At 48.7% G+C, this 22,596-nt stretch overlaps 1 protein-coding gene across 2 annotated transcripts in view; it reads right to left on the minus strand.

Moving 5' to 3' along the window:
• Tln2 (talin 2) overlaps positions 1 to 22,596 on the minus strand; it is a 181,210-nt gene that overhangs the window by 29,754 nt on the left and 128,860 nt on the right. For both annotated transcript variants that reach the window (XM_028781451.1, XM_028781452.1), the window contains 7 exons: positions 21,335 to 21,481; positions 17,216 to 17,382; positions 16,256 to 16,439; positions 12,484 to 12,609; positions 12,186 to 12,302; positions 9,402 to 9,587; positions 4,138 to 4,245 (listed from right to left, as the gene is read on the minus strand). In XM_028781451.1, the coding sequence (XP_028637284.1) occupies positions 4,138 to 4,245; positions 9,402 to 9,587; positions 12,186 to 12,302; positions 12,484 to 12,609; positions 16,256 to 16,439; positions 17,216 to 17,382; positions 21,335 to 21,481 (1,035 nt within the window). The remainder of the gene's footprint in view (positions 1 to 4,137; positions 4,246 to 9,401; positions 9,588 to 12,185; positions 12,303 to 12,483; positions 12,610 to 16,255; positions 16,440 to 17,215; positions 17,383 to 21,334; positions 21,482 to 22,596) is intronic.

Raw genomic sequence — 22,596 nt, forward strand, 5'->3', positions numbered from 1 at the left:
GGGAAGGGGAAGGGGAAGGGGAAGGGGAAGGGGAAGGGGAAGAGATCCAGGGGAAACTAGAAAAAGGATTGAATATGGCTAAAACTCATTAGACAGCATTGTCAAAGAATTCTGAATTTCTATGAAGAAGATATTTCAACATAAACAGTGGACTCACAGTGGCTGTGATAGCATGTACAGGACCTGTGAAAGATCAAGACAGCCAAACTCTCATCATGGTGGGGAGGGGGTCATACGAGATCCCAGCCCATGCTGAGGAGCTGTGGCAACTGGTGGCTGCCGTAAGATAGTCAGTTTCCAGGGAGGATGCCGGCGCTCCAGTAGATGGCCCTATACCCTTGCACACACTGGCAGCACTTTTTCCATTTAAAAAAAAAAAAAGGCAAATACAATTGGAGACAAATGCTAGTGGAAGAAGTAAGGGAGGAACTGGATGGGAGGAAATGGGGGGTGGACTTGACCAAAAGACATGAAATTCTCAAACACTAAAAAAAAAAAGATCATGTAAATTAAATTCACAAAGAGAAGCCATGGTGACAGATGCCAGCACTTGGGAGGCTGATGCAGGAAGATAGCAAGTGCCAGCCTGGGCTATGTAACAAGACTCAAATAAGATAAATTTATATGTCAATATACACAGAACTGAAAACACTGCAATTCTATTTAGAAAATGTAGGTCTGCTGCCCTATCATGCTAAAGAATCTTTTTCTAAAAATTTATTTATTTAATGTATGTGAATACACTGTAGCTGTCAGACACTCCAGAAAAGGACACTGGATCCCATTAAAGATGGTTGTGAGCCACCATGTGGTTGCTGAGATTTGAACTCAGGAGCTCTGGAAGAGTAGCCAGTGCTCTTAACCACTGAGCCATCTTTCCAGCCCAAGAATCTTTTTAATAAAAAAAAGTATTAGTTCTTTGAGAATTTTGTACAATGAGTTCTGGGCCAAGTGTAGAAAATTCAAACAAATCTGTAATAATGAAAAGCAGGTCATCAGCTGCCTGGAAAATCTGCAGGTGAGAAGTATATTCATTATTTCTATTACGGCAGCGTTTTCAGAGACCCAGAAATACTACTCTTCACTCAATTACTTGAGCCTCATTAACGCTGAGGGGAGTTACAGCTGTGGGAACGTGAGGCCCTTGAATCATCAAACTGCAATGACTGAAGATGTCTGTGGCTGGGAGAAGAGCCTTTGAGGTAGTCACAGAGTGCCACTTCTGGGAACAGATGGCCCTTTAAGGCAGAGAGCAGCACCGAGGTAAAAGTGTCTTAGCTCTAGACAGCCAGGAGGAGAGCTGTTCTATTTTTAATTCTGTGATTAAGTCAATATGATTTCTGATAGCAGAACACCGACTCAGATTAAAGGTCTGCCGGGGATGTGAACGTTAACCCTGTCCCAGATCTCCGGCATGATAACAGCTGGGGACTGGGAAGCTGGCGGCTGGGAAGCTGGGGGCTGCATCATGCCTTGTGGAGCAAGTGCAGGGTGACAATGCTTTCCCATGGGGACCGAGGAGCTTCCGAGAGCAGCCATGCTCAAACGAGAGATCCTGTGTATGTCGAAAGTTAAATAGATTCTTATAAAAAAAAGGCAGAAGTGGGGTTTTCTGGGCAGGTGTACTCAATTTGGTATCTCCTGAACAATTTGAGAGATGTGCTGGGATCCTTTGTGTGTGTGTGTGCATGTGCACATATACCTTTAAGTTACACACAAAAAAATTCTTATTTACATGTATGTGTGTTTGGTCTCTGTGAATATATACGGTGTGCATGTGAGTGCCTGGCAGAGGCCAGGGGAGGCCATCAGATCCCCTGAGTCACAGGCAGCTGTGGGCCCGACCATGGGTTCTGGGGATCAAACTCCTGCCCACTGCAGGAGCAGCAAGTGTCTTAGTCGCTGAGTCACCTCTAGCCTTATATACAAAAGTTCTTGTTGCAAAGCTGGGATACTTCTGCTCATGTTAGAACCCCAGCTTTACTCCATTGAGCTGGTTCTTCTGTTAATGGTCTCACTCTGGCCCCAGCCGGCTCTCTAAAGGCTCTCAGAGAAACAGCACATTTCCGATGTCTACCCTACGTATGGAGGGCAAGGACAACTGTCGTATAGAGTAATGGGAAGAATTATCACCAACAGATTCACCAACCATCTAGGTAGGTCAGCAACACGGAAGACTAAGTCTTAACTCTATGGGAGATTCCAGAAGAATCTTGTGTTTGAACACCGACCACGCCATGTGAGCAGCCATAGACAAAGCTCACACAGCCCATTCTTCCTAGGGTTCTAGAACAGAAAGCAGAGGCACTCCCTCCTCACCCTAGCCTCCAGCCTACACCAGCACTTCCTCCTTGACACATGGCATCATTCCCTATGATTGTGATCTTCATGGCTGGAACTAGACACAGCACCTAGACCGCTCTTAAGTAGGGTGCCTGGGGATGCTTCCTGGACCTTCTCTAATGTTCTCAGAGACTCTGGTCACCTTACTTCCCCTCAGGCAAAGGTGTCTGTAGACCAAGTTGACCTCAAACTCACAGAGATCCACCTGCCTCTGCCTCCTGTGTGCTGGGACTACCGACTGATTATTTTTTTCTGAAACAAACCAGTACCAACAAATAATGCTTTAGCAATGACTGCAGTTCTCTGGATGAACACGAGTCTTTAAAAACCTTAAACAGTTAACACAAGAAGATAATTTAAGAAGCCAGCAGTGACCGCTAGAACCAGAACAGAGCCGGGGTGGGAGGGGGGGGAACAGGAGTGAGTTCCTGTTCCTAGTCTGTTGCTGAACTGTGGGATGACCTTAACAAGGGAAAGACTTTTGTGGGTTTCTGGTTATTCATTTGGTGTGCCAGTTCATTTGGCAGTAGAAAGAAAAACAACGAAACCCAATGCTTGGTAGTTGGCTTCTAGAGACAACAATTGTGCCCCTGAGGCCTGGGATTTATTTTTATTTCTAGGTTTGGGAAGGGTGGAGCAGAGATGGGAGGTGACAAGTCATCCATATCCATCCATCCATCCATCCATCCATCCATCCATCCATCCATCCAAATAGTGTTTTCCCTGGCTCTTGAACAAACTCTCCTGGGCTCTGTTCCAGCCCATACAAGGTTCTAAAGATGGCTAGAAAACAGGGTCTACGCAAACCTAAGGCTTATGTACCAACCATAACTATGACATCTACTGTCCAGCATTTTCTGTCTTTGCCTTCTAATCCTAGCTCCACAGTGTACACAGCAGGCTGAGGCTCTCTTGAAGTGACCTACGCCATTCACTCAAGGATGGCAGGAAGCCACCGGAGGCTAGCAGGTCACTAGCAATGATTCTTTTTAGTCAGTCATGGAGGCTGGTGTTCTGTATCTTTTAGAATGCACTTGGGTCTCTGTAATAAGACCTCCCAATATGGTATGTGTGTCTGTGTGTATGAGTGCACATGCATGCATATGTATGTGTGTGCATGTATGAATGTCTATGTGTTTATATGTGAGTGCACAAACGTGTTTGTAAGGCTGGAGGTTAGAGCATCAGGCATCTCCTCAGCTGCTTTCCATCTTGTTGCTGAGACAGGGTTTCTCACTCAACCTGAAACTTGCTGGTTTAGCTAGACTCTGGGATCCCTCTGTCTCTCCTACACCTACGCCCCCAGTACTGAGATTACAGGCATGTGTTGCCTCACTCAGGTTTTTTTTTTTGTTTTGTTTTGTTTTGTTTTTTACGTGGGTGCTGGGGATCAAATTCAGGTCCCTTGTGTTTGCATGATAAGCACTTCAACTGAACTATCTCCCCAGCTTGAGAGACCTTTCAGTACCTTTTAAGGTTGTCTTTGACCTTCAATTTACCTCCCCCCACCCCCTGCCACTGTCTCCTCCTTTTATCCCCTCATCCTACCTCAGGCATGTTCTTTCTGCCTCTTTGGTGCCAGAGTGAAATCAGATCCTTTGAACTCTCAATGAGTCTTCCTGAAGGCTGTACTTTCTGCCCAGTGTGCTGGATCAGACCTGTCCCCTAGCCTCATGAGAGATGCTGGCAGAATACTCTAAGAGGGGTGTCCCTGGGGAAAGGTCTTTCCCTAGATCAACCAGGGAGGGACAAAGATACACAGCTCCACCCCACCCTGCTCACACCCCTCCTTACCACCAAGACGTGTTCCAGTAGGTCCAGGTAGCCCAAGGTGCATTCTGTGCCGTACCGCAAGGCTCTAGTTCGTACCTCTTCACTGACATCAGGGTAGAAGGATGCTTGCTGGAGACAGATTGAGTGGGAAGGAGGAGGAGGAGGAGGAGCAAGAGGAAGAGGAGGAAGAGGAAGAAGAAGAGGAAGAGGAGAAGAAGAAAATACTGACATATTAAATCAAGAAGACCTACTTGTAAGTTCCCAGCTCAACAGTGCTGGGTACTCTGGTCCCTGAGGTAGAAGACTACCCCTGTGACCTCTGTGAGGGCCTTCACCTCCATTCTCTGGGTGGGAGATGAGTCCCTCCTTCCTGTCCTCAGGCCTCTGCAGCAGGCCCTTTGACAGTCTGCAGGCTGGCATCCTGAGGACAATGACAGAAACATCTGGAATCTGGTACCTTCTGCCCCTTCCCACCTTCCTTCTCCATGCACTAAAACATCCAGGAAGAGTCACAGTTAAGGCTTCCCACAGGAATGGAAGCTCTGCCTGGCTTCCTGTCAGCAGCACCAGCAGAGGCTCTGTGTCCTCAGGCTAATGGAGTTCATGTTCCCAATTAGCCCCCCAAGTGTCAGTCACAGGGCAGTCTCTGTAACCAGAGACCTTAGGTTCCTGGGAAGCTTCAGCTAGCAGCCCTCCACTTCCCCCAGGCCCTGTAATAACTCACTAAGAGATAAGCAAGCCAGAGTCCTGGGTAACAGTGTCTCAGGCCTTGTGCCTATACCCATGACCTGCCACCTCCAGTCACCCATGACAAATTGTTTTCGATGGAGTTCTGACTCTCAGAGACAATGCACGCTGAGAAGATAAACAAGGAAAAGTCTAAGTATGGGACCCCATCTTTTATTTGCTACAAGAGGAAGCTGTATCTCTTTAGAGATTCTTCTACAGTTTTCACTCTGGAAAGAACTTGGGAAGCCTACAGGAATGCCTAAAGCAACACTCCCAATAAATCATCCGTCATGGTAAAGGCAGAAAACATGGCAGAGCCAGCCTCAATGGAGCAGCCATTTGGGGAAGCTGAGTACCCCAAGTTTATGAAGCCTGCCTGGGGGAAAAAAAAGTCCTGTGTGGAGACAGGAGGGATGGCTCAGCAGTTAGGAACACTGGTTGCTCTTACACAGGGCCTGGGTTCAATTCTTGGTACTCACACGACAGCTCACAACTGTCTAACTCCCAGGGGATTTGGTGCCCTCTCCTGGCCTCAGTGTGCAACAGGCACACAAAATCCCAAGCCATATAATAAGAGAAAACGCTAAGGGGAGCTGACCAGCCTGGTTTTATAGTCCAGCCCCTCTCCCAGGGATGAGCACTGTGGGTTGCAACACATGTGTACCCTCCCTTGCCTCGGTGGACATGGCCAGCAGGGGTCATTGAGGAGTCAGGTTAGACTATGCTGAGAACTAACAAACCTCAGAGGCAGAAGATAGGGGCTGGGGGATATTGGTGAGCAGAGGGTGTCCAGAGCTGGGCTCTTAAAATTCCTGCTTCCTTATCTGCACGTCTCTGAGCCTCCAAAGGTGAGTCACAAAGCCAGGCACTATAGTGGGTGAAACAGGCCATGGTGCTGCTCAGTGGCCTCACCAGAGTACGTTACCAGTTACACTCTTGCTAACTGTGGTGTTCTGTGACTTGGCAGAACCTTGGGGAAGATACTCTGGCAATAATGAAAGGGCTATACAGTTTGATTCCCTAATTCCACTTCTGGGATTCTTCCTGAGCAGACAATCCAGAGCACAGATAAATCAAACAAGCACAAGCATATTTCTTATTGTAGGGGAGTGGGCGCAATGCCAGTGAAGCATGCATGAAACCCAAGGGTTTGATAGCTAGCACCCCATAAACCAGACATGGCGGTATTTCCCTGTAAGCCTGGAGCTCAGTCAAGGTGTAGAGGCAGGAAGACCATAAGTTCAAGGTCATCTTTATCTGCATAGTGACCAGTCTGGGATATAGGAGACCCTATCTCAAAACCAAAACAAAACGGAAAAGCTCACTACAATAAACGCTGTAGAGAACCTACCTATCGGATTATAGAGGAAGGGAAGTACTGGCTAACAGAATATCTGTGCTCATGAACAAAGTAGTCAGAATGGCCAGAGCAACACAGGAATAAGCTACCTTACATGAACTATAACAAGAAGTACAGAATTAAATATAAGAAAAGCGCAGGCACACGAAGGCAGAATGCACAGATACACGCACACAGGTGAAGTTACCTGGGCACTGGTGACCCTGCCATTCTTTTAGAATCAGGCAGTAAGGGATATGCTTCACCTCTCCATCTGTCCTTCCTCCCACTCAACCCCGGAAGTCATGCTCCAAGAGCACAACTATGTTCTTTGGTGTGACTTCAAAAATCCTTTGTATTGGGGCTGGAGAGATGGCTCACTGGTTAAGCACACTGGCTGCTCTTCCAGAGGACTGGGGTTCAATTCCCAGTACTCACATGGCAACTCATAATTGTGTAACACGCAGGGGATTCAACACTCTCTTGTTGGCCTCAGTGGGTACCAGGCACAACGTGGTGCACAGACATACATTCAAGCAAACACATTCATACGTATAAAAAAATAATTAATAAAAAATTGTGTGTGCATGAGGTCAAAAGACAACCTTGGGTGTCACTCTTCAAATGCTATCCACTATCTACCTGCCTCTGTCTCCTGAGCGGTGGGATTAAAGGTGGGAGCAACCACGCCTAAGTCCACTTTAGCTAAGGAGCCCCAAGGATTCACCTGTCTCTGTCTTCTCAGTGCTAGGAATACAAGCAGCTGCCTGGCTTTAAAACATTAACTTACTTTAATGTTCTAGGTATTTTAAACATTCATAAAACCACCGTAACTCAGAAATCACTTCCTCGTCCTGTCCAGAGTCACTTACACATCACTGTATCATGTTACATAACAAGCCATGCCGGCTATCTCTGTTGGTGGAGCCCCTTTCCTCACCATCCACGATGGGGCTGAATATCCCCTGAAACACCTCAACTGTTCAAGAAAACCTTGTTGCTTCACTGATGTTGCTGATTTTGCGATCCCGGCCACGTCCAGCGGTCCCTGATATTCTGCGCATGTGCATGTGGGCGGCCTCCTGAGGCGCTAAGACAACTGACCATTGGCTGATATTCTGCGCATATGTTATGTGGGCGGCCTCCTGAGGCGCTAAGACAACTGGCCATTGGCTGGCATCAAGGCCCCCTCTACTCAACCTCACAAACACTGAAGAACTTGTATGTCCTCAGCAAAATGGACTTCATAATCACCACGGGAATCAAGAGTATTCTCTTTAACAACTGATAACCCTAATATGATTAGATTTATAAATCACGTCAGTTTACATTTGCTACCAAGGCTGTAGAAGATGCTTATGTGGGTTCTGGGGATGAAACGCAGGCTTTCATGCTTACAAGGTAAGTACTCTACCACCAGAGCTTGCTCCCCAGCTAAGAGACATTTTTCTTGACCCACTCTGAATGAGCCTGGTTTTCTGTATTTGCCTTATTGCATGAAACCCCATTTCTGGAAGGGGGTGAGCTGCCCACAAAGGAACTATCAAGTTCTACCATCATCTCATTGTTACCATTTTAAAATGGGTATGGGTGTTTTGTGTGTGTGTGTGTGTACACCACATGTATGTAGTTTTGTATGCCTGTGCACCGCATGTATGTAGTATCCATGGAGGTCAGATAGGATCTTGCTATGTAGCCTAGGCCGTCTTCTAACTCACGGCAATCCTGCCTCCTTCTCCGTGCCCTAGGACTATGGGTGAGGAATGAGTTACCACGCTAGCACTGGCAACAGCTATTGGCTAAATAAATACTGTCCTTGTAAGCGGCTCAGGCATCAGCAGTGACACTTGCTGTCATGTAGGGCTCCACGTGTGAGACAAGTGTGTCAGAGCTCTCTCCTAACTCTGCAAAGCCAAGATCCAGAATGAGCCAAGGCTACACGGTGGCCTCACTTTTCTCCCCAACCTCCTGCCTGTACACCGGGGAACCCCTCTAAGAGAGACTACAAAATGTGCACTACGTTCCGTTTCCGCTTTAGCCGTGTTTCTGATGACAGGATGACTGTTACAGTCTGAATAGGTAGTGCCACCAACAGGCTTCAACACTTCTTCCCCAACTGCTGCTGTGCTGTTTGGGGGAGGTTTTGTATCCCCTGGGACACAGGGCTAGGTGGTAGATTTACATCACTAGGGTATGGTCCTTGAATCAATCCCTTCAGATCCTTTACGATATAACAAGTCATGTCACAGCTCCCTTTGCCGGGGACCAGCCAGGTCAGCTGCTACCCCCTAAAACTGGGAACCAAAACAAGCATCTCTTCTCTTTAGTTGTCTGGGTACGTGGGGAGAAAGGGATGTTACAGCAATGAGAAAAAGTAATTAATGCACAGACACAAGAGTCTATCAATCTCCCACCAACCACAGCAGCCTTGAGCAACAGGCCTGGAAGGCCACAGGCAAGCATATGCTGGCCAGAGAGTCAGAAAGCTGGTTGAGCTCTGGTTCTGCAAGTTCTGGTTTTAGTTCTGACCTTGGCCTTGAGTCTGCCTGGGCCCCTGTTTGACACCTGACAGGCTGGAGTCACTCCCTTGATCTTCTCATTTAGAACAAAACTAGAGAACCTACATCACAGCTCTTCCAAGCCCCAGAGGTGCCCTGTGCGGGCACTGAATCCTGTGATGGGTAATTATGCGGGCACTGAATCCTGTGATGGGTAATTATGCGGGCACTGAAACCTGTGATGGGTAATCTTAATTGCCAACTTGATGAGATTTAGAATCATCTAGGAGGCTCTCTGGGCACATCCGTGAGGGAGATTCTAGAGGCACATCTAAGGTGGGAGGACTCACCCTAAATGAGTGTGGCATCATTCTATGGGCTGTGGTGTTGGACAGAGTAAAAGAGAACACAAGCCAAGCACCAGAGTTCATCTCTCCTCTAGACTGTGGCTACGGTGACCAGCTGCCTTAGGCTCTTGCTACCATATCTGGACCTTTGGACTGTGAGTCAAAGCAAACTTCCCCCTTTCCTTGTTTCAGGGGAAACCTTTACCCAGGCTGCTGTAAACTGTGTTTTCTGCATGTCTGTCTACAGCAAAGTTTAAGGTGTGGGACTACTCTCTGCTTCTATTCCAGTTTCCCTTCTCCAGAACACCGAACGAGTCATTTGCAACAGAAAGCTATCTATTCATCTATCCACAGCCATGCCCGGGTCTTTACCTTGCAAGCTATCAACATGTCTGAGACAGCCTTCCTGCTCAGATTGGCGGTGGCAATCACATCCTCCTGTCTACATGAGTTCCCAGCTGCCACGGCTTTGGCTGTTGCCATGGTGATACCTTTCGTCATTCGTATTGATTCCTCGGGTGATGATGTCTTCTCAGGTATGTCTTTTGACTGGAACACCTTGAAGTCAGAGACAGAAGACATGAAAGTCAAAAAGGAAAGGACAAAGATAACTCTTTTTCAACTGGGCTGCCATTAGTGTCTGGGAACCAAGGTAGCAAGCTGGAGACTGTCACATGGCAGGAAATTAGCCATCTAATTTGAGGGTGGTAAAGTGGGTCTTGCTTTCAAGATGCCAATATGGACAAGCCTCTTACACTGACACTTGACTTCCGTGGAAACAATATGGCAAGGAGGAGGTTGTTTTGTTTTGTTGAGACAGGGTTTCTCTGTGTACCCCTGCCTGTCCTAGAACTCCCTCTGTAGACCAGGCTGGCCTCGAACTCAGAGATCTACCTGCCTCTGCCTCTCGAGTGCTGGGATTAAAGGTATGCACCACTATTGCCCGGCTAGGAAAGAGGTTTCTAAAGTGCTACCTTATCTATTTGCAAATACCACCACCCAAACTTTATATACTGCCCTTTTCCGCCCTGATGTGGGCTCCTGGGCAGGGTTAACTTGAAGACATCACTTTGGATGACTTCCTGCTCACTTTCCATGGGTGTGAGAGTGGGGAAGCATTTGGTCCTTAGCTTGTCTTAGAAATCAGTGACTCTGATTTAAACACATACACACACACACACACACACACACACACACACACACACACACACTCACATTCATAGACACTTCAATAACTTCATGTTAGTCAGGCAAGCTGCTTCTGCTTCCCCTGAGTAAGGAGGAGGACCCATGCAGCATTCTTGCCATGTGCCAACCAATCAAACATCACTGCTCCTTACAGATGGCAGTGACAAGTAAGTACCTCAGGACTGTAAGTCCCCTGTGCAGACCTGAGGGACGACAGTGAGATGATGTGACACAGAGTCCTCCAAACTACTGTGCTCTCCACGCACAGGATCTGTGGAAACACTTTGGGTGAATTCACTAACTTTTATTTACCTATGTTATTTTCCATCTTTCACATGCGTGTGGGCGGTACGTGTGTTTGTGTGTAGCATGTTTATTTTTTGCCTGTGTATGTGCACACATGTGCATGGATATGTGTATGCCTGAGGCTGATGTCAGGAAACATCCAGTCTTCCACAGTATTCACTGAGGCAGGTCTGTTAATCAAGCCCAGAGCTCACTGATACGGCTAGTGTTGCTGGTTTGCTTGCTCTGGGGTTGCCCTGTATCTACCTTTCAAGGCTGGAGTTGCAGTTGAGCTGCTGTGCTGGTATTTATGTGGGTTTCTGGGGTTCTGAACTCCTGTTCTCAGGCTTGTACTCAAGGGTTTTAACAGCTGAGCTGTCTCCCATCCTTCCAACTTCACGGTGTGGATGATTTCTAAGCCAGTATGATATACTCACAATGACCAAGTATCTGTAATTTCCCAGGATAGTCTAAATTCCAAACCTTCCCCTCCATTGTCACCATGGGGGAACCAACAGCTGTCTGAACCTGTATCTGGACCCCAGATAGGACACACTCATCCCATGGCCTCCATACAGTATGCCTCGAGGCATCGTCTGCTTTTGAGTTGCTTATGCGTTCATTAGTATCTTCTTTAAAACTGTGAACTAACTGTATCCCCTAAGCTAGCGCCATTCAAGGCAGGGCGAAAGGAGCCAAGACTCATCCTAATACCAGTGGAGTTGCTCATTTCTAGTGCTGCCCCTGATGTCACCTTCACAGATGACCCTATAGAGGCTTGCATATCTCCTAAAAAGTCTACCTGTGGGCATACCTACTACAAAGAAATGCTACGGGAAGACCACTTATTTCCTGTGCAGTTCTACTTGTGGAGATTAGGAGTTGGTGTACAACTGTGTCAAACACAGAGGAAACAGAGAACATCTCTACGGTAGGAATTCCAGGTGCCCGGAACTCTACAGGGCTAGAACAAGGCAAGAATGAACAGAGCTGGTGCCTCTAAAGAGAGACACCTCAAAGAGGAAGAGTGTCTCACTCAAAAGCATCTAGGCCTTTCCCCAACAGTGAACCTCAAACTGCCACTCACATGTGCGCAAGGGCAACACAACAAGGAGGGATGCATATGGTCTCCATTACCCAAACACAAGGCTTGTGCAAACTGACTTTCCTCGTGGCCAAAGATCTCTCACACTTCAGTGTCACGCTGTCATTTTGATGGAGTGAAGCCTGAACTGTCCTTAGTGATACATGTCAATACTGAGGATGGAGGGTTAATCATAGCTAGGATACAGATCAGTAGTGTTTGCCAGGCACGCATGGAGCCCTGGAGTCAGTCCTCAGCATCTTCATAAAACCAGGCATGGTGGTATACACCTGGTATTCCAGCATGTAGGCGGTAAGGCAGGAGGATCAGAAGTTCAAGGTTACCCTCAGTGACACAAAAGTTTGAGGCCATCCTGAACCCATGAAACCTTGATTCACAAACAAATAGTCCCAATAGATCCTAGCCACACTCAGTGACTTACAGGTAACCAACTGCAAATGCCACCAGAAGGCAGATGAGTGAGCCTTCCCAGTCCAGAGGCTCTAGGTAAAAGCTCTTGAAGATGCAGAGAGAAGCCTGTGTGGCAGTCATGTTGTATAGGGTGAGCTAGCTGAGGGTGGCAGCTGCTAGGTACTCACTGTGAGCTCCTGTTTTATGTACTCGATTGTGGCCTCAAGAGCCCTTGTGCCTCGGGTGGCCTCGTCTTCTACTGCCTTCACAGTCTTAAGAAGGGAGGTGACATTGGTGACCATGACCTGCATGGGAGAGATAAGCAGAGAGTACACTGTTACTCAGAGGTGCAGTTCCAGTTCCAGACCAAATGGCATAAAAGAGATCTCCTTCCTTCGCACAGGGAAGAATCTCAGATGTTCCTCTTCCCAGCAGCCTGGCTTATTGAGTCCCTCATGCTCAGCCCCAGCTGGAGACCCACTCTACCTTGGCGGCTCCTTTGAGCTGGTACATGGAGGGGTCATCCGCTGGTTTGCTGGCAGCTCCCTTGGTAGCACCAATGAGATCGGAAAGGGCCTTGGCCACGTCTTTGATAGCATTTATCAGTACCACCTGAAAGAGTGGGAGCCTGGTGAATGGGGGATGACCTTCACTGCTGATGGCCGACAGGGTGCAAGGATGCGGGATGGAGGAGTCTCTGTATCAGCGGCTTCATATCCTTCACCATGACAACACCACCCAGGAAGCCACCCTTGGAGACGGTGTGGTTCAGGAAGGCTGCTGCTGCAGCTAATGATGGTAATCTAATACAGAGGCTGGTCCCACTCCTGCTGCTGAGACTCATGCTAAGGCTGAGGTTGAAAACTAAATGTCTACCCTGACACTGAAGCAGAGACTGATGCTGATGCTGGGCTCTGAATACACAGCCTCCTTGCTGCCAGTTCTGCCAACAAGCTGCCTCTGACTGGGTAAAGGCTGCTTGCTAGAGCAGATACAATGGGCATCATCCCTCACCCCAAAGCACAGAACATCAGTATCCTGCCGGGCATTAAGGCTTCCACAGCACTCTGCCTGCCTCTACAGCCCTGGTTCCTGCGATTCTCTGCCCCATCACGGGTTCAGACACATGGGTCTTTCTTCCTACTGGGAAGTCTCATTTCCTCTCTGCTTAAGGCCCTCACTTCTGCTCTCCTTTACCTGGAACCTGGCTCTTTCCATTCTCTGGGTTCAGCTTGAGTGTATGTCCCAAGAGAGCTAGCAAAGGGCCTAACTCTTAAACACCAAACCACTGTCTGACGGTCCCATTTTATCCTACAGTAGTATTAGTTCATGGTGCCATTTAATTTATTCACTTATCTACAATCTAAGTCCTCCTGTGACCTGATGAGGCTAGAACAGGGCCGATTTCGTTTCATCCTTAGAGCATGGTCTGCCACATAGCTGGCAGAGAATCTTGAGGAATAGATGAAGACACAGGTGGCTGTTCCATCCCAGATAGGACCTATCGCTATTGCTGGAGTTGGAATCTGAAGTGCCAGTCAAAGGGAAAACTGATATGAACTGGGTCACTGCTCTAGAGCCAGGAGTGGTGGGTTTGGAACAGACTCTGGTCAGCATGATGCTAAGTATCCCAGGCTTCCCCACCACACTCTTGGGTTGGCTCATCTACAAGCAGAATTAGCAGTGCCAGCCTCTCCCAACTCATCCAGTCGCTGCGAGGACCAACTGGGATAACAAATGTTGTATTTTATAAAAAGATAAGGAGAGAAGGAATCTGCTTAGTAGATGTGTAGTCAGGTGTGGGGAAAGGGTGCCTTCGCAGGCTCATGCTGAGGCATCCCTTCCCCCTGAGGGACCAGCCACACGGTACAGGATAGAATAGAGTTTATTCAGGGCATGGGAAGGGGAGCTGAGACAGTAGTAGAGACAGACAAGGGGTGGGGGGAAGGGAGAGAGATGGAGAGAGGAGAGTAGAAAACGCCAGCCATGAGCACTTGGAGAGAGGGGAGAGGGGAATGTGGAGGGGGATGGGAACAGAGGGGGAGGGGTGAAAGGATAGAGTGAGAGTCAGAAGAGAGCAAAAGAGAGAACTGAGGGGTGAGTAGCCCCTTTTGGAGTGAGTCAGGCACACCTGGCTGTTGTCAGGTAACTATGGGGCAGAGCCTAGACCAAATGCTAACAACACACATAAAAGCCTTTGGAAGGCTCCAGAGCTCCAGACAGCAGTGACAGAGAAAAACTGTGGCTCTGCAGCCCTCTGCCATCCTCCACACCCTCTGTCATGGCACATCACACACAGGGCAGAGGGACCCCAGGCAACCTCCTGCACCCACAGGCTGAGCCTTGTGAAGGTCTGCCTCTCTCCTGAGCCTTCATCAGTGAAGAGGGGCAGCAGGAGAGAGGGGCATCACAAGTCAGGGCTGCTGCTCACACTAACAGGAAGTTCTGTCCCATCCTGGTTACTTGACAGGTAATTGACATGCAGAGGGGACATTGTTTTCTGAGCAGATTTTTAAAGATGCTTATTAAACATTTTAATTTATTATTATTAGTGTATTATGCCACCATGTAGGTGTGGCAGTCACCCTAACCCTAACCCTTACCCTGTGGAGCTGGCTTCTTCTCTTGCATCCCTGTGGGTTCTGGGAGTGGAACTCGGGTTCTCAGGCATATAAAGCGGGCATTTTACTAGCTGAGTTATCTCACTGGCCTCAGGTGTTTGTTTGTTTGTTTTTTTTGTGGTTTTTCGAGACAGGGTTTCTCTATGTAGTCCTGGCTATCCTGGAACTCACTCTGTAGACCAGGCTGGCCTTGAACACAGAAATCCGCCTGCCTCTGCTTCCCAAGTGCTGGGATTAAAGGCGTGTGCCACCACCGCCCGGCCATTAGGGCTGGATTCTAAAGAATCCATGCTCTTTCTAAAGAATCCATGCCACCACTGCCCGGCTATTTGTTTTTAAGTGAGTTCTCATTATAAGTCGCAGTTACAGGTATTTGGAGGCAAAGAACATGCTAAGTGTTTTCACCCCAACAAATACAAGTAAGATTTGGGGACGAGGTTGCACAGAAGGGGAAGGCAGAAGGACACGCCAGGAGTCACTGAAGGTTCAGGATGGCTGGAAGAACTCACTTTGGGAATCTCTACTTTCAGTGCCTAACATAACTTTTAAAATTAAATGTTCTCAAAGGGGAAAAAAACAAAACAAAACATGGCAATTCGACACATTTCTCTGTGTGGAAAGAAAGATCCCGCTCTTTCTCCTCACAACCAGCTGAGTGAGAAGAGCTTGGACTTTGCCTTCCAACTTCAGCAACAGTGATTCCAGCCTTTGCTTCCTTCCTTCCTCCCCAGCAGGGTGGGACAGCCACCTCAGGTTCCTGCAGAAGCACCGTTCAAACCGAAACAGATTCCAGTGCCAGTCAGAGGAAACCAAGCCAGGATAAAAATCCCAAGAAGCGTTCCTCATGGGGCTCCACTGTCTCGGAGGACAGTGGTAAGGTGGTCAGGGAAGGGGAGGGTTAATTAGTACAGTCGTTGTGTCCCCCTGGGTCCTGAAGGGCAAGTGTTCTCTAGCTTGGTCAAGCCCAGTAGACTAGATTGCAGGCCCAGTGCAGGCATTGGCATGAGGGTGTTTACTGTTCTGTTACCGGGAATACAAGCACAGGGGAGTACAAGATGCTCTACTGCGGGCTCTGGGGAACTGAGCTCAGGACCACTGGAGCATCAGCTGCTGTGTATCTGGCCTGTGCCAGGCGCTGCCATAGACAAGTGCTGGTTTCAGACTCGGAAAACTGCAGAGGCTGTCATCTGGAGGGCCCTAAGCTCAGGTGGGTCATCTCAGCAAAACTGCCACCTCCCCAACAGAAGTCACAGAGCAGAGCCTGCCCGTCCTTCCAGTTCCTCTCTCTTTAAGAGCCCTCCTCCCCCTCCTTTGTCCCCCTAACACTTCCGTTCTCTTGCTTCATGAAACTTCATATACTGTTCCCGCCTGGACATGGGACACTTGTCTCTCCTACTTCCCCTTTATCCCACCCACATCTTCTGCAGCCAGTTGTTCACCAGGCCTGGCTGACTAGGTTCCTTGCAAATCTTCCTATCAGCTTCTTTAACAAACACACACACACACACACACACACACACACACACACACACACACACAGAGTTTACTTCCAAGGATATTTGCTTTTACCCCGTTCGGAAGCCTGAAGCAGTATCTATGGGAAAAGGAGAAAGGCAGTTCCCAGGCCCCATTCATACCTGGGTCTCAGGGTCATTGGAGCCCAGGCTGGCGGCCCCTAGCTTGACCACCTCGGCAAGCTGGGTGATGGTTGCTGCTGAGGATTGAGCTGCCTGGGCCAGCTTGTCTGGAGTAGATGCAGCCCCTGACACAAGCAGTTTAGTGTCTTCCACCAAGGCCTTGGCTGTCTTCAGAATGTTCTCCCTTAGAAAGCAGGGAGGCCAGAGAGACAGGAGAAACCGAACAAAACAAAACTTACTCACTTGCAGTTGGGAAGGAAGGAAATTCCTTCAAGGGGGGCTTTGGGAAGAGAGGCCTGAGTGATCCACCCAGCTCTCGAGGGGAGGAGAGTGTTCTATGTATGTGAGGTTGGAAGCTCAAACAGTAGCTAGAGCCAGCGGAGTAGGAACACAGCTTCAGAGGAGAGCTCAACTTAGAAGAGAGGGGCACAGCATCTTCCTAGGGTCTGCAATCTCTTCAGATATTTCCCAACCGAATTGGGTTGCAAGGGTGCATAGCTTGTACATCTTGTTTAGGAATCAGAGCTTGTGGGGACAGGCTCCAGAACAGACAGCAGAGCACAGAGAATCTTCACTCTATCACAGCCCTCGGGCTGGAGAGATGAAAGGGCCTGGACACGTGATGAGAGTTTAGGGGTCATCAGAAGTAAATCTATAGAGCTGCCAGCACCAGTACGTTTAATGAAGGCTCGAGGGAGGTACCAGGCTTTGGGAAGTGACTGCTAAATATGGCTGTCCCTGCCTCTCCTGGTCCTGCTGGGTCTGTGGGCAGTCAGAGCGGCAACTCCCTGAAAGCTAGCCTTTGTTGGAGAAGGGGCTTATTCCGAACCTGTGGTTTACATTTCCCACAGAGAATCTTGTTGATCTCAAAGTGGATGCCGACATTTCTGAGTCCTGGGCAAGGTGACCAAATGCGACCACCTGGTTTAGATATATGCAGGCTAGAGTCTCCCCCAGTACCTGTGGTCAGCAAAGGTCTCGCCATTTTCTGCATTCAGCGTCCCAGCTGTTGCAAACATGATGGTGGTATCCAGATCAGCAATGATCCCAGAAACTGCAGTGGCAGCCGTGATGCATGCCTGGGTCCCCTTGTTTCCAGCCTGGAGAGCAGACAGCACCAAGGACACCTGTAAGGTAGAAAAGGTGACGTAAGGGGGAGCCAGGGAATGGATAATACAAGACAGAAAAGTGTACCACCACTGAAAAGACACAGTTCTCTCTCTTAAGAGCTGATATGGCTCAGAGGTTAACAGCATCAGGTTAGAGCACAGAACCTGGGTCTGAATCCTTTTGGCATTCGAAGGCGACCGGACTGTAGGCAGCCCACTTCACTGTACCAAGCCTCAGTCTCTTTGAATGTGAAACAGTTAATTACAACTTAACATGTGCAAAGCGTCCAGTACGGTGTTTGAAGGTTATGACTAGTCCCTGGATGGCAGTGCTCACCAGGTCACCATGTTGTTTCTGACGCCGTGCTCAGGGATCAAGTTTAGGCTCCTGAGGTATGGGTGGCAGTTCCCACCCTTTTGGTTAGGTCTGGAAGGAACAACTTCCACAAATATTCATTGTTCACCTGGCCATGCGGGACAGGTCACTTTCCAGAGTGGATCCCACTGGGGCCTCGGCATGGCACTGCCTACCTCTAGGTAGCAATACAGTCCTGAAGGTCCAGCAAGTCGGCTAAGCGCTTCATTCCAGCACATTCCATATCAGAAGCCCTGGATGCCAGCTTCTATTGTCAGCCCTTTCTGTTCCTAGAGATGATTCTATAGCCAGAGCCCCACACTCTCTTCATACGTGCCCATTGGTCCACCATTCCCCATGTCTGCCAGCTACTTAGGCCCCCACATATTCATCTGCCTTCCTACTCTTGGTCACTGCTTTGCTCTCTTCCTGCAGCACTGATGTACTCATCCTGTGAGATACAGCTCCAGGTCCCCTCCAGGATGGCTCTCTACTCTCTTTGCAGAGAGGCATCTCTGTCCAAGGATTCTAAGCACACTCTTCCTGTCCTCAAGATGGCCCATTGTCCTATAGATTAAAAACAGTGAGTCACAGAGCAGCTGAAGGCTCTTTGCTCTCTGCCTGTATATGCTCGCTATTCTTGATCATGGCTGACTCACATAAATGCTTTTTAAACATGTGTGTGTTCTCTATGTCTCTGTCTCTCTCCCTCTGTGGCGTGTGTGTGTGTGTGCACATGTGCGTGTGTGTGTAGCAGAAGGCTGAGATCAGCCCCCTGGGTTTATTCTTCAGTTGCTCATCAAACTGTCCATCCCACCCTGTGGTGGCAGGGTGGGATGCACAGGATGGGACAGGATCTCTCACTGAAAGCTCACGGATTCTGCTAAACCACACAGATCTGCCTGCCCCTGCTTCCTCAGTGCTGCGACTATAAGGCAAATATACTTTCTGAAGCATGACGAGCCAGCAGAGGAGCCGTGGCATACGAGGCACAGTGTGGGATGCTCTTTCCTGTGCCCCTCAGGTCTCAGGAGACTTGTGGGTATAGTTTGGCAGGATGGACACAGGAATCATTTTCTCCAAGAGAAGCCTAAAAAGAACTGTGTCTTCTCCAGGGACGGGTGATTTAAATTGCCAACTTGCCATGACCTAGAGTCACCCGGGAAGAGTGTCTCTGCATGGGAATGTCTATCAGGTTGGCTTGAGGACCTACTGCGAGGGGTTTCTTCCTTTTTAATTTTATTTGTATGCAAAGGGGCCAGAAGATGATGTTGTACCCCCTGGAACAGGCGTTACAGATAGTTGTGAGCCATCATGTGGGTACTGGGACTCAAACCCAGGTCTTCTGCAAGAGGAACTGATGTCTTCGCCATGGAGCTAACTCTCCAGTTCTGGATTTTTCCTTAACTGGGTTAACTGAGGTGAGCCCACGGTGGGTGGTACCGCTCCCTGGTTTTGAACCCTGGATTGTGTGAGAGTAGAGAAAGATAGCTGAGCACTAAGCAAGCAGGTATCCACTCCTCATCTTCCCTCTGGATGTGATGCGACCAGTTGTTCTAAGTTCCCGTGGCTGTGATCCCCCTACAATGAACAGTAACCCAAATTCTGAGCCTTCTCTCCCCTAAGTTGCTTTTTTTCAGGGTATTTTATCAAAGCAAGAAATTAAACTAGGACAGCCCCTCCTCTGTCTGACCCTTCCTTAAATGCCACTAGGTGTCACCAGGAAAAGAAGAGTTAAGACTGGCACAGAGCTGGTCTGGAAATGAAGCCAATAGCTTTAGGAAAGAACTCTTAGGATGGGTGACAAAGGGCTGGAAGTTATGAGGTGTGTGTGCGTGTGTGTGTGTGTGTGTGACAGAGAGAGACAGAGAGAGAGAGAAGTAGAGAGAGAGAGAGAGAGGGAGGGAGGAAGAGAGAGAGAGAGAGAGAGAGAGAGAGAGAGAGAGAGAGAGAGAGAGAGAGAGACAGAGAGAGAGACAGAGAGAGAGAAAGAGAGAGAGAGAGAGAAACAGTTCCCCCACCCACTGTGGAAGGTGTATAAACAACAGGTATTTACTGACTGGGCATCTAGTAGTCACTGGGTCTGACACAAAAGTAGGCAAGGGGCTCATGGGTGGAGGATACTCTATTTATAACCCAAGAGATGTAGGAATGACAAGATACACAGGTACAGTGACCTGCAGCAAGAGATGGCCAAAAGGCTGGTTGCTAGGAACTGGCCACCTCTCCACCTCTGTCTTCCTCCGTGTGTCCAAAGTCGGGCTGCTCTGCTCTAAGAAGCAGTGAGACCAAGGCTGACTCCAAATGACCCTGACTGCAGCTTGGGGCTCCTGGGAGCCGGGTAAGGCCTTTGAAGGAAGGAAAGGTGCCTTCCTCCAGCAGAGATTTAATTCTTACTGTAGAGCCCAGAAGCTGGCCAGTCCCGTGGGCTGGGGGAGGTAGGCAGATGGCAGCTCAGCCTTGTCCAGGACTGGCTGACAGAGCAGCCTCTGTATGCAGCTTCCCACTGAGCGCTTCCTCGGCCCAGCCCTCCAGCCTGGTGGCCAAGTCTCTGAACAATACAGAGCTCTATGTGCACAGGCGTGAAGAGGAACTGCAGAGCGTGGATGTTCCAGTCTGTGCGACTCGCAGCCGCAACAGCTGCCACACAAGGACTCCAATATAGAAACAAAGCCAGGGGTTTGCAGACAGGGGCAGAACGAAAGAGCTATCACGAAGGGTGGGTCCAATGGGGCCCTTGTTAGCCAGGGAAACCAACATCCTGGGAGGAAGGAATTTTTGAGGAAAGCATACAGTGGGCAGTGGCTCGTATCTGTTCGATGTTTACATACCTGGCAGAGTGCCAGACACTTTTACACACCTTGATCCTGAGAGTCACAGATTATAAATTCGTGTGCTCATTTTCTGGATGAAGGACTCAAGGCTTGGAAAGGTGACGTAATTGAGACGCTCTTCAAGTCTTGCTGGCCACACTCCTGACAATCTTCCTCAAGAGCAGCAGCAGCTCTGAGGTTCAGACGCTCAGGGCAGGCGTCTCCTCGACTATGGTCCATCAGGTTACTATCTAAAGGCACGGAACCCGCGCTGCTTCATGGTATAGTAATGAGGAGGCTACACACCAAGCGGCTTTCAGTCTTCTGTTTGTTTGTTTTTGCCTCTGGAGTCAGGGACTCACTATAACCCAGTCTGGTTCTCCAGCATCAGCCTTCCCTATGCTGGGACTTCAGCCTGAATTGCTCTATCTCGCTTTTTCAATTTTTTGGTACCAGCTCACAGCACTTAGAAACTCTCCACGAAAGGAGAGCAACTGTTATGGGGAAGGCCGTGGCTTCAGCCTTCTCCTGGCTGGCTCCTGACATTGACTTTGGTAGGGCCACCTGCAAGGGGGCCCTTGACTTTCCCAAGGCTGCCTCTGTTTTATCCTGGATTTCTCAAGTCCTGTGGATCACAGAAGGCTCTGTGATACCATCCTCACTGAGAAGGACCTAGGCAGTGATGGAGACAGCTGTCTTAGCTGCATACATTTTGATTTCGTCCCCATCAGAGCTGGTCACATTAAATGTCAGTGTTCAGTACAATGGCTATATTCATCTTACCCAGAGGGGACCCCCTTACCTTCTCAGTGACAGAGCGAGCACACTCGATCAGCTCCCTCTTGGTGTAGCTGTCTGTGGGGCACACCTGGAGGGCCCCCGCCTTCTGCACCAGGAAGATACAGCCATGGCCAAGGTCCTGCACACGTGTGCGAATCTGGAATCCAATCTGCAGAGGCAAAGTCAGGAGAGGGAAGGTCTATGAGGTATCCTGCCATTGAAGCCTGCTCTAGGTGGAAAATTTCTCTTGTGCCCTTTGGAAGTCCAGCTAGGAAAATTCCACTTCTATTTGGAACCCCTGTGTCTGGTGAAGTACGGAATTTAGTTGATTTACCTTCCTGTAAAATGACTACAAAAATGCCCACAGCCTCATTAAGCAAGCCTGTGGCTCACCGGGATAGCATAATGCCTTCCTGGTGTGTTTATCTTTTCTGAGGGTCTAGCTCATCTGAATCCCAAGCTACCTGATAGGAATAGCTTGTCCTCAGATTGAACTCTGTGGGACAGTTGTGATATTCATTCAAGCAGCACTTACTGATCCCACAGTGTGCCCAGGCCGCTTTGATACATCCCTCTTTGTGAGTGCAAAGTACACCATTAGTATTAATTAGTATTGAGCATATTTTAGAGTGATCAGATTTTATAAAACTGGTATGTATATTTACCAAACAGAAGAGCCCATTCCTGAGCTGTATTGCATGGTGACAGTAATCACATCGAGCCCGGGCTTCCTTTCTCCTGAGCCAGGTTTGACTCCCTTTAGACATGGGGAAGATTTCTAAAGCTCAGTAGATGTGTATTCTGTTTTTATTTATTTACTTGATTAAAAAAAAAAAAGACAGGATCTCAGAGTTCAGGTTGGCCTCAAACTGACTGTAACTGAGAATGAGTCTGAATTTCTGATCCATTTGCCTCCACCTCTCAAGTGCTGGGACTACAGATGTGTGCTTTACCACGTCCAGTTTTTGTGGGGCTAGGGATGGGACCCAGGGTCTCACACACGCTGGATGAACACTCTACCAGCAGAGCTACAGCCCCAGGCCAGGCATACTTTCTATTGAGGTTGCTGTACTGAGGGATTAGAAAGGGTAGTTTAAGAGAAGCAGAGTAAACTCACTATAGCTAGGCTGTCTCTTTCAAGCTGTACCACCCCCCACCCCCACCTTCCCAAAGCATGCACTCCTCTGGTTCTGTTCTGTGTCAGCTTTCACTGTGAGTTTGATACATACAGACACAAATGAGCTGCCTTCTAGGCCAGGTAAGCAGCTAGAAGAAAAGCAAAAA

Source organism: Grammomys surdaster, unplaced genomic scaffold, assembly GCF_004785775.1.
Source record: "Grammomys surdaster isolate TR1022 unplaced genomic scaffold, NIH_TR_1.0 437, whole genome shotgun sequence".
Lineage (NCBI taxonomy): Eukaryota > Metazoa > Chordata > Mammalia > Rodentia > Muridae > Grammomys > Grammomys surdaster.